This window comes from Eubalaena glacialis, chromosome 18 (genome assembly GCF_028564815.1).
Source record: "Eubalaena glacialis isolate mEubGla1 chromosome 18, mEubGla1.1.hap2.+ XY, whole genome shotgun sequence".
Taxonomy (NCBI): domain Eukaryota; kingdom Metazoa; phylum Chordata; class Mammalia; order Artiodactyla; family Balaenidae; genus Eubalaena; species Eubalaena glacialis.
In genome coordinates this window covers 59,806,092-59,821,008 of record NC_083733.1, presented here as the reverse complement: position 1 = coordinate 59,821,008, position 14,917 = coordinate 59,806,092, and the positions used below count along the sequence as shown (strand labels likewise).

At 54.9% G+C, this 14,917-nt stretch overlaps 2 protein-coding genes across 4 annotated transcripts; one reads left to right on the top strand and one right to left on the bottom strand.

Annotated features, from left to right (window-relative positions):
- Positions 1-110: 110 nt before the first annotated feature.
- GEMIN7 (gem nuclear organelle associated protein 7) lies at positions 111-10,770 on the bottom strand. 3 transcript variants are annotated; one of them, XM_061173177.1, is made up of 2 exons: positions 10,700-10,770; positions 111-863 (listed from the first exon to the last, which is right to left on the bottom strand). In XM_061173177.1, exon 2 carries the CDS (start codon positions 853-855, stop codon positions 469-471), a length of 387 nt encoding a protein of 128 aa, XP_061029160.1. In that variant the 5' UTR covers positions 856-863; positions 10,700-10,770; the 3' UTR covers positions 111-468. The 3 variants fall into 3 exon arrangements, with proteins under 3 accessions (XP_061029160.1, XP_061029161.1, XP_061029159.1); XM_061173178.1 differs by lacking the exon at positions 10,700-10,770 and adding an exon at positions 8,457-8,487; XM_061173176.1 differs by lacking the exon at positions 10,700-10,770 and adding an exon at positions 3,473-3,758.
- ZNF296 (zinc finger protein 296) lies at positions 10,712-14,518 on the top strand. Its single transcript, XM_061173175.1, has 3 exons — positions 10,712-11,066; positions 11,312-11,461; positions 13,455-14,518. Exons 1-3 carry the CDS (start codon positions 10,769-10,771, stop codon positions 14,429-14,431), a joined length of 1,425 nt encoding a protein of 474 aa, XP_061029158.1. The 5' UTR covers positions 10,712-10,768; the 3' UTR covers positions 14,432-14,518.
- The last annotated feature ends 399 nt before the right edge of the window (positions 14,519-14,917 follow it).

Here is a 14,917-nt window from a genome sequence, read left to right as displayed (position 1 = left end):
CGTGGATAGCCACCCTTCTACTCCCTAAATCTGGCTCAATCCCTATAGGGTACATTTAAAAAAAAAAAAAAGGAGGCAAAATTTCCTGGGATAATTGGTACTTTGGCAGGAGGGGAGTATTTCCAGGGTGGCTGAACTTTGCAGCCTCTTCAACAGACAATTTCCCACTAGACAATTTGCCTTCCTTTATTCCCTCTCTCCACCCGGAATCTTCAGGAACGGGCATGAGGCCCGTGTATCTGTACAGTTTAGAGTTCTGTGAGGTAGAGCCTTCCTTTCAACAGGATCTAGAACTCCTGGGGCCGCAGAATTTTACTGTCCCAAGAAGCCAGAGTTGCTTGAAGCTTGGCTCAAAATTCCAAGGGTGTTCCGAACTCTCTGGGGCCCACAGGTCCAAGCTCAGGAGCATATGGAGGCCTGGGAGACTGTGGCTACGCCCAAGGCAGAAAGATGAACACGATAACATCTTTATGGTTTGAAGGTGTATGAGATAATGTCACTACACCGGAGCAGCGCCTCAGCCTGCACGCCTATCGGAGTCTGCAGCTGCGACACGTAGAAGTTGGCCACGTCCAGGTCAGTGGCTCCGAAGTGGGCGGTCACATGCACACCCTCGTGCAACGTGAAGCTCACCTGGCGCCCCACCATGGCCAGCAGGCTGCGGAGGTAGCGCTCCCGAAGGGCGGCTCGGGCCCGCTGTTCCTGGGATTCCCGAGATTCTTGAGACTCCGGGATTTCAGGAACCTCCGGTTTCAGGGGGGCTCTGCGTCCGTCGGGGGCAAAGCCTCGGCTCAAGCCATCAGGGCCCCGGGGGAGCCGGAGCACGGGCACAGGAATGGTCAGTGGAGTCTGCATTATCCTGGCTGTTGGGTGAAGAAGAAGAGCAGGGAGACATTATGGGGAGTGTGGGGCTACAGGAAGAGGGAGGCCTGGGCGCAGAGGCCTGTCTACCCCACCTCCACTTAACCTGACCAAAACCAAATTCCTGAGTCCCCCTCCTAAAATCTGTGCCATCCCTCAGCCAGTCCCCCTCTTCCCAGGAACTGGCACCACCATTCAGGAGGTCCACGAGAGCAGGGCCTTTGCACTGCTTTTATCACAGCTTTATCCCCAGTCCCTGGCAATAAATATATTTGCTGAAAGAACAAGTCCTGGCCTCCTCTCCTCTCTCACACACAGCCCGTCCAATCCGTCATGAAATGCGATCTTCCAAACAAATTCCCAGTCACACAGGAGTCAGCGTGAAAGGGCCAAATCCATGAGTCCATACTTACTGTAAATAGATAAATGAAGAAATACATAAAGGAGGAGAGGGAAAAATCCGCATCGTACAACGGCAGCTAAAATTGTCAATGGATGCTAAAACTTGTCAGTGAACGTTTGAGAAGGTCCCGGATATCTACAAAGTCTTAAAGTACCTCCTCATAAGATATTCCTTGTAAAGACTAAAGAGTAACTTTATGGTGGAGAAACCTGGTGGACACCACCCTAACTTAGGCATGAAAGCCAACATGTGCAGTAATAGGACAAACAAACACCACGTGCATCCTGATGTGATACACTGAGGACAGGGCACCACTTCTGTGGTATTCCTGCCAAAAACGGATGACCTGAATCTAATCATGAGGCAAGTCAAATTGAGGGACATTCTACAAAAAAAAAAAAAAAAAATTATCCTGTTCTTCGAAAATATCAAGATCATAAAAGACAAAGAAAGAAATACTTGGGCGGGGGGGTGGGGGGGTGTAAGTTCCCTGGTGGTCTAGTGGTTAGGATCTGGCACTTTCACTACAGTGGCTGGGGTTCAATCCCTGGTCGGGGAATTGAGGCAGCCAAAAAAAAAAAAAAAAAAAAACAAACTCAGGTGGAAAATATATTTTTTTAATTTAAAAAATATGTGTATATGTATTCACAAGCTAATAGTTCTCACTCTGTCCACTGCCAACATCTCGGTCCAGCCACCGTCACTTCCTGCCTGGACTACTGAAGTCAACTCCTCACGGGACTCCCAATTCCACCTTCACCCCCTGCCAGTTTGTCCGCACACACGGCCAGAGGGACCCTGTTAACACCTGAGTCAGATCACATCCCTCCTCTGCTCGGAGCCCTCCCCTGGCTTCTGTCTTGCTCAGAGTCAAAGCCAAAGTCCTCACCACAGCCCTCAAGGCCCTGAGTGCTCCGGATCCCGCCAGCACCCTCGCCGAGCGCGGCGCTTACCCTCTCCACCCGGCCACACTGGCCTCCACGCTGGGCCTCAGGCACGCTTGGCGCGGCCCCTTGGTGGGCCCTGGTACTTGCGGTTCCCTCTGCCTGTACCTCCTCTCCCCTTCCCTGACCACCCTGCCTTCAAGATCTACCCCTCAGCCCCCTCCATCCAAACAGGCTTCCTCATTCTTTGTCGCACACACCACTCCTGCACATGACGTTGTCCATTTATTTTTCTGCTTGCGGTCTTTCTCCCTGCGAGATGGCTGCCTCCCCACAGGCAGTGACCTTGCTTTCTTCGCACTGCTGTGCCCCCAGCTCCTGAACACTAAGTGGCACAGGGACCAGGCTCCTTAAATACTGTTTCTGCTGGAATGAATGGAGTGGAGAGTGAGCTCCCAGGCCTGCTTAGCTGGGTGACCTCAAGCAAGAGACGGTTTCCTCTTCCATTGTGTGGAGGAATGGCACCAACGGCCGGCCACCTCGCCTCGTTATCAGGATTCAACAGGCTCATGCAGGACAGGGCCTATTAGGTACTAGGTTCTCCATAAAAGTTAGTTACAGTTGAATACCGACTGTATTAGTATCAGTATTGCTGTGTGACCTAGCGTAAGTTGCTTAAACGGTCTGTGCCTCAGTTTCCCCATCTGTAAAATGGGGGTGATAAGAGGACCAACCTAACAGGGTTGTCACGGGGACTAAATGACCTAACAAACGTGCAAGTTAAGCACTGGCCTGGAACATATTACATGCCACTGCACTGAGGTGTTTGGGGGTTTTTTTGGGTTTTTTTGTTGTTGCTGGTTTGGGTTTTGTTTGTTTTTTGGGGGTTTGTTTTTATTGAAATATAGTTGGTTTACAATGTTGTGTTAGTTTCAGGTGTACAGCAAACCGATTCAGTTATACATAAATATGTGTATATATATATATTCTTTTTCAGATTCTTTTCTCTTATAGGTTATTACAGAATATTGAGTATAGTTCCCTGTGCTATACAATAGGTCCTTGTTGGTTATCTGTTTTACATATAGTAGTGTGATATTTTAATCCCAAACTCTTAATTCACCCTCCCCCGCCACTGCACTGCTGTTGATTGCATGCAGGGAGATGCTGGCTTTGTGAGCAGGAGGAGAGAGAGAGAAGGACCTAAGTTTCAGGCAGCTGCACCCCTCCCCTCCCTGTGGCTCAGTCTCCTCTTCTCTAAAGTGATTAACTGAAGTGACTGACACGTATCAGGCACCCAGCGTCCCATTCCAGGGCCACTCACCGTACAGGGGTGATTGGGATTGTCCTTTTTCTTGTGAGGCTCTTCCTGTCTCTGGAGCTCAACTGTCAGCTCCTTGCAAGAAAGGATCCTGCAGAGCAATGGACCAGGGCTTCTCAACTTTGGCACTATTGACAGTTGGGCCTGGACCATTCTTTGTCGCGTTGTAAGGTGCTGTCCTGTGCATAGGTGTAGGGTTTTGGCAGCATCCCTGGCCTCTACACGCTAGATGCAGGAGCGTCCCCCACCCTTACCCCAAGCTGCGACAACCAAAAATGTCTCCACTGGTGAATACTTTGGTAGGAGAATTACAACCCAATAAAGCCATTTTTAAAAAAAAAAGATCTCCATATATTGCCAAATGTCCCCTGGGGGACAAAAAAAAAAAAAAAATCATCTCTGGTTCAGAACCACTGATGCAGACAAACAGATGGAGGGTGGGTAACAATGACTACTGAACACATGAACATATTCACAGCCTCACGGACACTCAAAGAGGGACAGCTTGACGGTCTCCGTGAAAACTGCAAACAGGGACCTCCCTGGCAGTCCAGTGGTTAGGACTCGGCGCTTCCACTGCTGGAGGCCTGGGTTCGATCCCTGGTTGGGGAACAAAGATCCCGCAAGCCTCGTGGCACGGCCTAAAACCAAACAAACAAACAAAAAAACTGCAAACACACGTGGGTCATTCAGCCCATGGAAGGCCCGGGGTGGAGACTTTTAGCTGTCTACCTTTTTTTACCTTTTAAATTCTGTTTGAATTTGGATCCGTTTTGAATCAGTATAATCTTTTCAAAAGAATTTTGAAATTCTAGTTTTAAAAAGGAAGGGACATATCGGAATGCTTCCATGTCCCTTAAAAAATGTCAGATCCTCCCTCAGGACTCTGAACTCCCTCTCCTAGCCTTACTGTCACGCACTCTCCAAACCTCTTTCTGTCCCTGACCCGGATCTTTCCCAGCCCCTGTGTAACTACCTGCCAAGTCCTCCTGATAGGACACCCCCGCTGCTGGCCCAAATCTTATTAGCAGAACATATAGCAAAGGTCAGCAAATCTCCTTTGTAAAGGGCCCAATGGTAAATATTTTAGGCTTCAAGGGCCTGTCTCTGTCTCTGTCACAACTACTCAACTCTGCCAGAGTAGCAGGAAAGTGGCCAGACAACACAGAAACACGTGGAAACATGGCGGTGCTCCAATAAAACCTTACTTATTGGGACACTGATATTGAATTTTATATACTTTCATGTGCCACAAAAGATTTTTTCAGTTTTCCAACCACTTAAAAATGCAAAACCCACTCTTAGCTCTCGAGCCATATGAGAACCTGCGGCAGGCCACAGCTCACCACCTGGCATAGGGGCTGAGGGTGTGGTCTGGGGGAGAGCGGGTGGGTCCCAGCCCTCCCAGATTCACTGCAAGGGGTCTGGGCAGATCACTGCAACTCTAGGAGCAGCCTACCTGCTCCGGTTCCTCGTCCATGAAATGAAACATTAAAAAAAGACCTCCTAGGGCTGTCAGGAAGATCTTTCAGGGGGAGGTTGCTGATCACACAGGCAAAGGACATCCGCAGTATCCTGGACTCTTTGCTTTCTCTCCCACCCACATCCAATCCTTCAGTCAAGTTTGTCAGCTCCACCCTCAAAAATGCATCCAGAATCCGGGAACTTCTCACCACCCCTACTCTGCCCCTTCCTTGGTCTAGCCACCATCACCTCCCACCTGGACTATTTCAGTAGCCTTCCCACTGGGCTCCTGGCCTCCACCTTCACCCCAGTCTGTTCCCCACACGGCTGTCAGAGGGATCTTCCTGTTAGAACTAAGTCTGATCACACCCCTCCTCTGCTCAGAGCCCTCCCATGGCTCCTACCCCACCCAGCGCAAAAGCAAAAGTCCTCACGATGGCTACAAGGCCCTATCACCTCTCTGACCTCATCTCCCACCCTTCTACCCTTTGGTCACCGTTGTCAGTCCCTGAAAATGCCAAGCACATTCCTGCCTCAGGGCCTTTGCACATGCTGTTCTTACTGCCTGGAACCCTCTTCCATTTGGGAGACATATATATATTTCCAGATACATGACTCACCTTCCTCCCTTACTTCATTCAGCTCGCTGCTCAAACATCATCTTTACGGGGAGGAAAAGAATAGCCCTTTCACCCTGCAATATCTTTTTTTTCCACAGCACTATCACCTCCTGACAATATGCATTTACTTGTTTGCCTATGTGCTGTCTGTTCTGCCACAGAACATAAGCCTTCGAGAGAAGGGACATATCTGATTACTTCACAACTCCATCCCCAGCCCCAATTAGGGCCTGGCAACCAGGGGGGGACTCAGTGAACATTTGTGGAAGGATTCACTCCCCCTGTTATCTGAGTGCCTGCTTGGTGCCTGGCCCATGCTGGGTGGTGCTAGAGACACAGCTGGGAGTGAAAGAGCCCAGCCCTGCCCTCCTGGGCTCACAGTCCAGTGGATGACACACACTAGGTCTCCAGACAATGATGACCCAGAGTGGGCAGGGCTGGAATGAAGGAGCCCGGGGGCCTCAGGAGGCCAGAGCAGACACCTGGCCCTGCCTGGGGGGGGTAAGAGGTGGTTTCCAGGAAGGGGCTCAGGAAAGATCTCTCTGATAAGGTTACTTTGGAGCAAAGACCAGAAAGAAGGGCTTCCCTGGTGGTGCAGTGGTTGAGAATCTGCCTGCCAATGCAGGGGACACGGGTTCGAGCCCTGGTCTGGGAAGATCCCACATGCCGCGGAGCAACTGGGCCCGTGAGCCACAGCTGCCGAGTCTGCGCGTCTGGAGCCTGTGCTCCGCAACAAAAGAGGCCGCCATAGTGAGAGGCCCGCGCACCGTGATGAAGAGTGGCCCCCACTTGCCACAACGAAGAGAAAGCCCTTGCACAGAAACAAAGACCCAACACAGCGAAAAAATAAAAAAATATAAAAATAAAAAAAAATTGCAAAATGATTAAAAAAAAAAAAAAAAAAAGACCAGAAAGAAATGAGGAATTGAGCCATGTGGAGATCTGGGGGGAAAGCATTCCAGTTCGAGGGAGCAGCAAATGCAAAGCCCATGGAAGGGAGACTGAGGCACAGCAAGGAGGCCAGTATGCAGGAGGCTGGGGCAAGGGCAGAATGTGTAGGGGCTTGAGGACTTGGGTCTCTCCAGGGGCTGGTTCTGAGCAGAGGAGGGGCAGGGTCTGACTTCCGGTAATCACGGGATCCCTCTGCCTGCTGCAAGAAAGAATGGACTGGGAGGGGCAAAGGGAGAAGCAGACAGCCTGGTGAGGAAGCCACTGCAGTGGGCGGTGTGGAAGATGACAGGCGTCTGGGACAGGGTGGGGGGGTGGGGAGAAGTGATTGGATTAGGCTATCTTTTGAGGGTTGAGAGCCCTCACTATTTGCTAATGGACTGAGCAAAGCCGAGGAAGACTCCCTTGTTTGTGCCTGATGGGCAAGACCACAGTGAATGGAATTAATGGGATTGCTACATTTTCATTATCTCACCACTATGGCTGCGAATGAGATTAAGGGATATATACATTTTCTAATGTATCTGACCACTGCGTTCCCAGTTTAGTCAAGGGTCATCAGCTCCCAGGGCTTTCTCCCAACGTAGGTTAACACTTAAGTATTTCAGGAGAAACACTCTCCTTCCTCTCTAGGGCTAGTACTTAATGAAGGACTGATGGGAATTATGCAAGTGGCCAAAGAGTTATGTTCAATCCCTGGATAAAACAAAATTAAACATGTTTAATTACATGACTAATTAAACATGTTAGTCATGTTTTCTCCATTAGGGAGGAAAAAAAAAAAAGATTTGGTCATACCTGCACAAGCCCCATTTTCCCGAAGAGGAAACTGAAGCTGGACGATGCCAAATCATTGACTGGGTGCAAGCTTGTGATTGGCAGGAAAAGGGAGCCAACCCCGGCTGGTCTGATAACAGAGTCAGGGCCATCACCCCTGCCCTATGCAAAAGGGCAGTTTTTTCAGCCAGCATAGGGGAGCCGTTGGAGGTTTGGGAGTCAAGGTGTGACCTGATAAGAAACAGGTTTGAGAAAGGTCGCATAGGGTGTGCCCAACACAGCAAAAGCAGGCATTATCCATTCTCCCTGGTGACCAAGCCTGAGAGTCCTTTATCCTGTCAGTCTCCAAGCCAAGGATTTCCTGCCCAGGTTTCAAGAAAAAATGTCCAAACCCCTTTCCCACTAGAAAAACTAAAGCGCCCATCGCTTTGGTCAATGGCAGGGCCAGGAGATTCACAGACTTCCGTTCCTGGGGCCTCAGTGCTCACTTTCTAGAAAATGGGAACGATGCGTTCAGTGGACAAACTAACCCTTCAGTTGCCAGGTAGAGAACCAGCGGAGTTACCAGCTTAACCGAGATACTGACCAGCCTACACCCACCTCATGGGTGGGCCCCGTCTGGATGCAAATTAGTTAAATGGGCCACACCCTCCCCCGAGAGGATCGGGACCCCAAACGCAGAATCCCACCCCCCAAACCTCCGCCCACTGGGCCGGTCAGTTTCCTTTCAATTCCGCCCTGGCCACGCATCGCTCTCCTTTTCTTACACTAAGTAGGTCCTCCCGGCCCTCAGGCGTCCACTCCCCACTCCGCCCCGGGCTGGACGTTCTTCCCACCTCCCGGCTCAGATTAGGCGAGCGATTCTACTCCAGGAAAGGCGGGAGTCTCAAGACCGCAGCCGTTATTACTGTTATAATATCGTCGTCGTTATTGTTTTCCCGAGGGGGTGCATTCCGCCCCCACCCCCACCCCGGGCGCGGGAATGTGTGCGCTGCTGCGTTCGGAACCAGAGTCCCGGGTGCAGGCGTTCGGGGACCAGAACGTCCCAGCAGCCGGCGTTGCAGGCGCGGACTTGACTCTTGCCGCCACTCCCGGTCTTGCACGCGGGTGGGCGTCCCGGGCCGGTTCCGGGGAACGGGAAAGTGCTCGCGACCCACCAGCAACAATCCCGCACTCACCGAGGTCCGCAGCGGCTGGAGCCCCCACTTCCGCCGGCGCCCTAGCTGCAGAGGCCCGGGCGGGCCGCGAGCCGCCGAGCCTGGGTTCCGCCCGCGCCGCCACCGCCCCACGTGGTCTCGGGCGGGCTCGCGGGCTCGGAAGCCAGCACAGACCCGGGCGCCACCCCGCCAGCGGCTTGGCCCAGCGCTTAGAGCTGATCCACCAGTCTGCGAGGTGGGGACGTCCAGGATGCCCATTTTACAGAAGAAGAAATTGAGGCGCCTCCCGTCTGAGTTAAGCGCAGATTGGACTTGGCACCCGCATCCCCCTACACGTGCACACTCCTACCCCGCACCTCCAGTCCGAACCCCACCTTCCCTACTTGATCATGCTCTCAGCAGCCACACACCAGGCAAAAGCCTTGGAGAGCAGCAGCTGGGAGAGACCAGAGGCGGTCATTTGGTCCTGCAGCCCTCCCCGCAGCCGCATCTTACACAGGGGGAAACTGAGGTCCTGAAAGGCAACATGTATGGCCTGAGGTGGAAACGCGCTGCTCTGGGCTCAGAATTCACTTCTTCCACACGGTTTCAGTAAGGCAGGGCCCTGTGGGCCTTGGCTTCCCAGCGGACCCCCAAGACCCAGTGCCTGGTACGCAGACCCTCTGCAAATATCTATTGAAAGAATGCACATAGCAGGAGCTCAATACACAATTTGTTAACTGAACTATGAATGATTAGGGGCTCTATTTGTGAACAAGACGGACTTGGCTCCTGCCATCTCAGAACCTACATCTAGGGAGGCTGAGAGGGACACCACAGGTTATTACATGAACAAATACATCGACAAGATCCTTCAGGGCTTGACAAGGATGTAAAAGGAATAAAATAAGGGCAATGGGATAATGGGTGGCAGGGTTGGGGGAGGTTGGGTGGTCAGGGGAGGTGGCACTGAAGAAGAAGCCACCTTAGGTAACAGATGGGAAACCTGAGGCCCAGGAGGGAACTGGGGACAGATGGAGGTCATGGAGTGTAAATTGTAAGGCCTTCAGCAGGGTGGGGCTCCTTTAGATCCTGTGGTCAGGGAGGTCCTCTGCTCTCTGGAGGACAATTGAGCTGAGACCTGAATAACAATATGAGGAACCCTCAGGCCTGCAGCGGAGATTAGCATGTGAAATTCCCTCAGTGCTGGGCTTGGGGACACGGCAGGGGCGGACTGACCCTGGCCCTGACCTCAGGGGGCTTGCGTTGGGGGAAGGGGTGAGAGGACAGTAAACAAACAGTTCTAGATCTTGTGTGGTTGGTGCCAGGAAGAAAAGAAAACTTGCAGGGTTGAAGGGTGGGGCAGGGTGTTGATGCCACTTCAAATAGTGATCAGAGAGAGCAGCTTTGAGGAGGGAAGTTTGAGGAGGCCCCATCCGAGGGAGGCAAGACAGTTGGCTATTTGGTTTTAAAGACGATCCCAGGTCTAAGAGCAGAGTCAATGTATATGATCACGACCCTCCTCTGCTCAAAACCTTCCCAGGGCTTCCATCTCAGAAAAGCCAAAGACTTTAAAGTGGTCAAAAGACGCCCTTGGAGCTGACCTCGTTTTCTCACAGAACTCAATCAATACAGAACTTAATCACTACAGAACTCCTCGAATACACAGGCCCGGCATGGGGAGAAAACTGAGGCCCACCGGTCACCCCAGTAATCCTGTCCCTTTATAACCCTTCCTGGATTTTTTTTTTTTTTTCTCCATGACAGGTGTCACGGAAGGCACTCTGTATTTTACATAGTTATCTTGTTGAGAGTCCTGGCTCCCTGAACGAATAAACTGCATGAGGCCAGGGTTATTGTGTTTTGTACCCTGCTGCATCCCCAGTACTTGGTCCAGAAGCTGGTGCATAGTAGGCGCTCAATCAATGTTTGCCCAGGGAACTTTTGTTGTAATGCGTTTAATGGAACAGACCAGATTACTATTCAGGCGCCTAGGTAGAAACGTGGCCCCTACCATTTTCTCTCTTGGGGGTGTGTGTGGGCACCTTGTGCCTCAGTTTCCACCAGCCCGAAAACGGGATCAGGAATAGCTGTTTCTATGCGTGGTTGTGTGAACTCGTTATGGTTAAGATTTGATCACTTAGAGAAACGCAGGGGGCACGGTCCGGATTAAGTTTGGCTGAGGGTGGGGCAGTCCTCTCGCGTCAGGCCCCGCCTCGGTGGGCGGAGCCACGGGCCGGGCCAGCACGTGTGAGAGTTCTCCGCGGGTCGCCGCAGTCACTCACCTGGGCGCCTCGGTGTGAGCGCGCACGGCTCGCGAGTCCTCCGCCCGCCAGTCCGCCTGCCCGTGACCCATGTCCCGCCGCAAGGCCGGCTGCATGCCTCGCCGAAGAGAGCCTGCTCCCGCCGCCAACTCAGACGACGAGATGGAGATGCCGGACCTCTTCATCGATGTGAAGCCCGAGCCGGACCCGCGGCCCCTACAGGCCCGGCGGCTAGGGCCCTTCAACCCGAAGGAAATGCCCGCGCCGGGGCGGTTCGAAGGCGAACCCCGCCACTCCCCCGGCCCCGTGCCCGCTGGCGGCCTCTTCCACGCCCTGGGCCTGCGCAACCAGTGGGCGCCGTGGACGCCGTTGACCCCGAACCTTCACGGTGAGCGCCCCCTGCCCCTGCCCCGGGCCCGCCTCCCTCCCGTCTCTCTCTCTCGGGTGGGACCTCCTTCTCGGGGCACCGACCCCCGCCCCCCCCACCCCCGCACTACCGCCCCTGCCTTATTTTCTTCGCCGGGTCCTGGCCTCCAGCCCCCCCTTTTGACCTTCGGGTTTTCCCTCTCCCTCGGAACCCCCAGGCCCCATCCTGGCCCCACCCCACGCTCACCACCCGCTTCCTCCCTGCAGACCGCCAGCCGTGGACCGACAAACACCCAGATCTGTTGACCTGCGGCCGCTGCCTGCAGACCTTCCCGCTGGAGGCCATCACTGCTTTCATGGACCACAAGAAGCTGGGCTGTCAGCTCTTCAGAGGCCCCAGCCCCGGCCACGGCTCAGGTGAGTAAAGCCGGAATGCAGTCCCTGGTCTCAAGTTCAAGGGCCCAGCTTCCTGTGGGAGAAGGGGCTGACCTGGACAGGCGGGGCAGTGAGCACTACTTCCCCTTTCTGGCTCCCCACCGGGTGCAGCCTAGGCGTGGCCAGAGCCTGCCCTGTCCTAGGGCTGAGACTAGTGGTGGTGAGGGGGGTGGGTGAGGATGGGGGCTGGGCAGGGAAGCAGGGCCACCCACAGGGTGTGGCCAGCCCCAGAAGATTGGTCTGGGGATTTGCCATACACACACCCCCAATCTGGTTTCACTTCTCCTTCCCCTTGGCCAGAAATAACTGGCCAGGTGGCTGGACCAGTGTGGCAGCAGGGGGCACCTCTGGGGAGGGCAGCGGCCTGGGGGAGGGGAGCTGAGGCCAGCTGGACCGGGGGGTGTTGTCACCCCCTCCACCTCTTTATCACTTCTGACTGAGGTGCTGGGCATTTGCTCAGAGCCAGGGAAGGGGCTTCGGTTTTCCCTCCCTGATGGAATCTCCCAGCCTTGCATGCTGGGAAGGCCCTGTTTTGAGCCAGGTCCTGGGTGTCTGGATACCTGGGTTCCTCCCCTTGGGTAGGAATTAAAACTCTTGACTTGGTACCAGACTCATGGCGAGCTGAGCTTTTGGTCAGCGTTGATTGTGGGGCTCATCCACAGCTCTAGATTTCCAGTCTCTGGGCCATGTGCTCCTGGGATTTGTGAGAAATGGAATTATGTTCGGGGCTGGGCCAGGGAGAGGGTCCTGTGGTGGGAGGGGGGGAGGAGGAATTATGATTGGCTCAGCTGTAGAGTTAGAGCCTGGTGGGCAAAGGAGGGGCTGTGATGGGATCATTAGAACAATACACTCTTAGGTGCTTGGACTTGGGAGAGTTGTGGACACCTCAGCTAATGTTTACTGAGGGCTTGATGGACCACAGCTCTCAGCTGCTTCTGAGCTCACAGCAAGTCTAAAAGGGAGAAGACCCCTAGGATCCCCATATTCTAGCAAATGAGGAAACTGAGGCTCAGAGAGGGGTATTTCTTGCCCAAGGTCACACAGCTAGGGAGCAGGAGAGCCAGCTGGAAGTCAGGCCAGGCTGACCCTCTCCAACCCCACCTATGCTCTTGACCCTGGTGTTGCATCAGGAAAGCCACCCGCATCCAAGACATAAAGGCAAATAGATCTGGAAGTACCTTACTGACAGTGCCTGGAGTATCTTGATTTGGAGGACTCTCAATCTGGGTTCCATGCAGAGGGAGGGGAACCTAGCACACTGTCCACACCCCTACCTCTCTAGGTGGCTGCTAAGCCTTCTCCCCATTTAGACCTTGGCCCCCTCTTCTGTAAGGCAGGAAAAGGGGATCATGCATGGGACCCAGGAGCCTGGGCCCTGGCACAGAAACCCACTCAGTTATCAAGAGCTGTTCTGATTATTAAACCAATCGTTTTTCTTGAAAACCTCTATCTCCCACTCCCTGGGTTTCTGGATTGAAACCCCAGCTCCACCCATTCCTAGCTGTGTGACCTTGGGGAAAGGTCTCTTTGCCTCAGTTCTCCCATCTGGAAAATGGAGGTCTTATTTCCTGTCTTGAAGGAAAGTTGTGAGAGGGAGCTGAGCGTGGCGGGTGGCAGGTGCCTAGCACACTGAATTGGGTCACCTGCTCAGCAAGGCCTTCCTAACCCCAGTATAAAATAACACTCCCCCGTCCATCACTCTGCTCTACTTTTTACCTTTTCTTGAAGATTTTTCAAACACAAAGAAAATCCCCAAGTACTTATCATCCACTGCACGGATTTTCCTTGCTTCTTGTCTGTCCACCCACCTCTCTGAACACCAGCTTCCTGAGGGCAGGGAGTCTTGCCTCTTACTGCTGCGTCTCAGCTCCTGGAATAGAGCCTCTACCCCAGCAGGTGTCCAGCCGGCAGCTGTGAACAGCAACTGCTCTGACTTGCCTGACACACTAACCCCTGGCCCTTCTCTTCTCTGCAGAACGCGAGGACCTGAAGGCCTTGAGCTGCCTCCGCTGCGGCCGACAGTTCACGGGAGCCTGGAAACTGCTGCGCCACGCCCAGTGGGACCATGGACTGTCCATATACCAGACGGAACCCGAGGCCCCAGAGGCCCCGCTGCTGGGCCTGGCCGAGGTGGCTGCTGCCGTGTCGGCGGTGGCGGGGCCAGAAGCCGAGGCCAAGGGCCCCCGGCTGGGTCCCGCCCGGCGGAGCCCCACCTGCCCCGTGTGCAAGAAGACCCTCAGCTCCTTCAGCAACCTGAAGGTGCACATGCGCTCGCACACTGGCGAGCGGCCCTACGCCTGTGACCAGTGTCCCTATGCCTGCGCCCAGAGCAGTAAGCTCAACCGCCACAAGAAGACCCATCGGCAGCTACGGCCCCAGAGCCCCTGCGTGGCCGATGCCAGTCAGGAGCAGGCCTCCGCCGCCCCTCCGGAGCCGGCCGCCCATGCCGCCGCCCCGGCCAGCATCCTCCCGTGCAGCGGCGGAGAGGGGGCCGGAGCAGCCGCCACGGCGGGGGTCCAGGAACCTGGGGCTCCTGGCGGTGGGGCCCAGGCAGGCCCTGGCGTGGACAGCTGGGGAGCTGACACCAAGGAGCAGAGAACTGACCCCGAGAAGAACCAGAAGACGTCACCCAAGAAGACGCTGAAGCCAGCGGGCAAGAGCCGGGGGCCCGGGCCCGGGGGCAGCTGCGAGTTCTGCGGGAAGCATTTCACCAACAGCAGCAACCTGACGGTGCACCGGCGCTCGCACACGGGCGAGCGGCCCTACGCCTGCGAGCTCTGCTCCTACGCCTGCGCCCAGAGCAGCAAACTCAACCGCCACCGCCGCATGCACGGCCTGGGGCCTGGCGGGCCCCGCTTCAAGTGCCCCCACTGCTGCGTGCCCTTCGGCCTGCGGGCCACCCTGGACAAGCACCTGCGGCAGAAGCACCCCGACGTGGTTGGGGACGCCTGAGCCGCGGGAATGCCCCCTGCGGTCCCCCGCACCGCCGTGAACCACTTCTGTGACCTCCCTGTCCTTCCCCTGCGAGTAAATCCTCCCTCCCCACAGTTACACACGCGTTTGGACTCTGGCTTTCTTGGGGTGTCTGAGGTGGGGCGGGAGGCTTCACTCCTTGGGGTGGACAGCTGGACAGACCGGTTTGGAACGAGGGGGTGAGGGGAAAGGCCAGCACCCAGTGCCCGGGGCACAGCAGGACTGGCACCGAAAGCTGTGCTCCCGGTTCCCGATGTGGGTGTGGGCGAGGCCAGGGCAGGGGCCGAGGCAAGAGCGGGGAGAGGCCTGGACCTGTCAGCACAGGTCCCTGGGCAAAGTCCTGGCCCATCCTCCCCACGCTGGATGCTCAGCCCTTTTCCCACCGCGTCGCGCCCCTGCCCTCACTGAGAGTGGCAGGAGTTCTGATTACCAAGGAGCCGCCGGTCCAATGCCCAGACGTGGGCG

Coding starts and splice junctions, on each gene's coding strand:
- GEMIN7 (XM_061173177.1), bottom strand. CDS start 855: ATGCAGACTCCACTGACCATTCCTGTGCCCGTGCTCCGGCTCCCCCGG.
- ZNF296 (XM_061173175.1), top strand. CDS start 10,769: ATGTCCCGCCGCAAGGCCGGCTGCATGCCTCGCCGAAGAGAGCCTGCT. Junction 11,067..11,311: donor GTTGACCCCGAACCTTCACG/GTGAGCGCCCCC, acceptor TCCTCCCTGCAG/ACCGCCAGCCGTGGACCGAC. Junction 11,462..13,454: donor CAGCCCCGGCCACGGCTCAG/GTGAGTAAAGCC, acceptor TCTTCTCTGCAG/AACGCGAGGACCTGAAGGCC.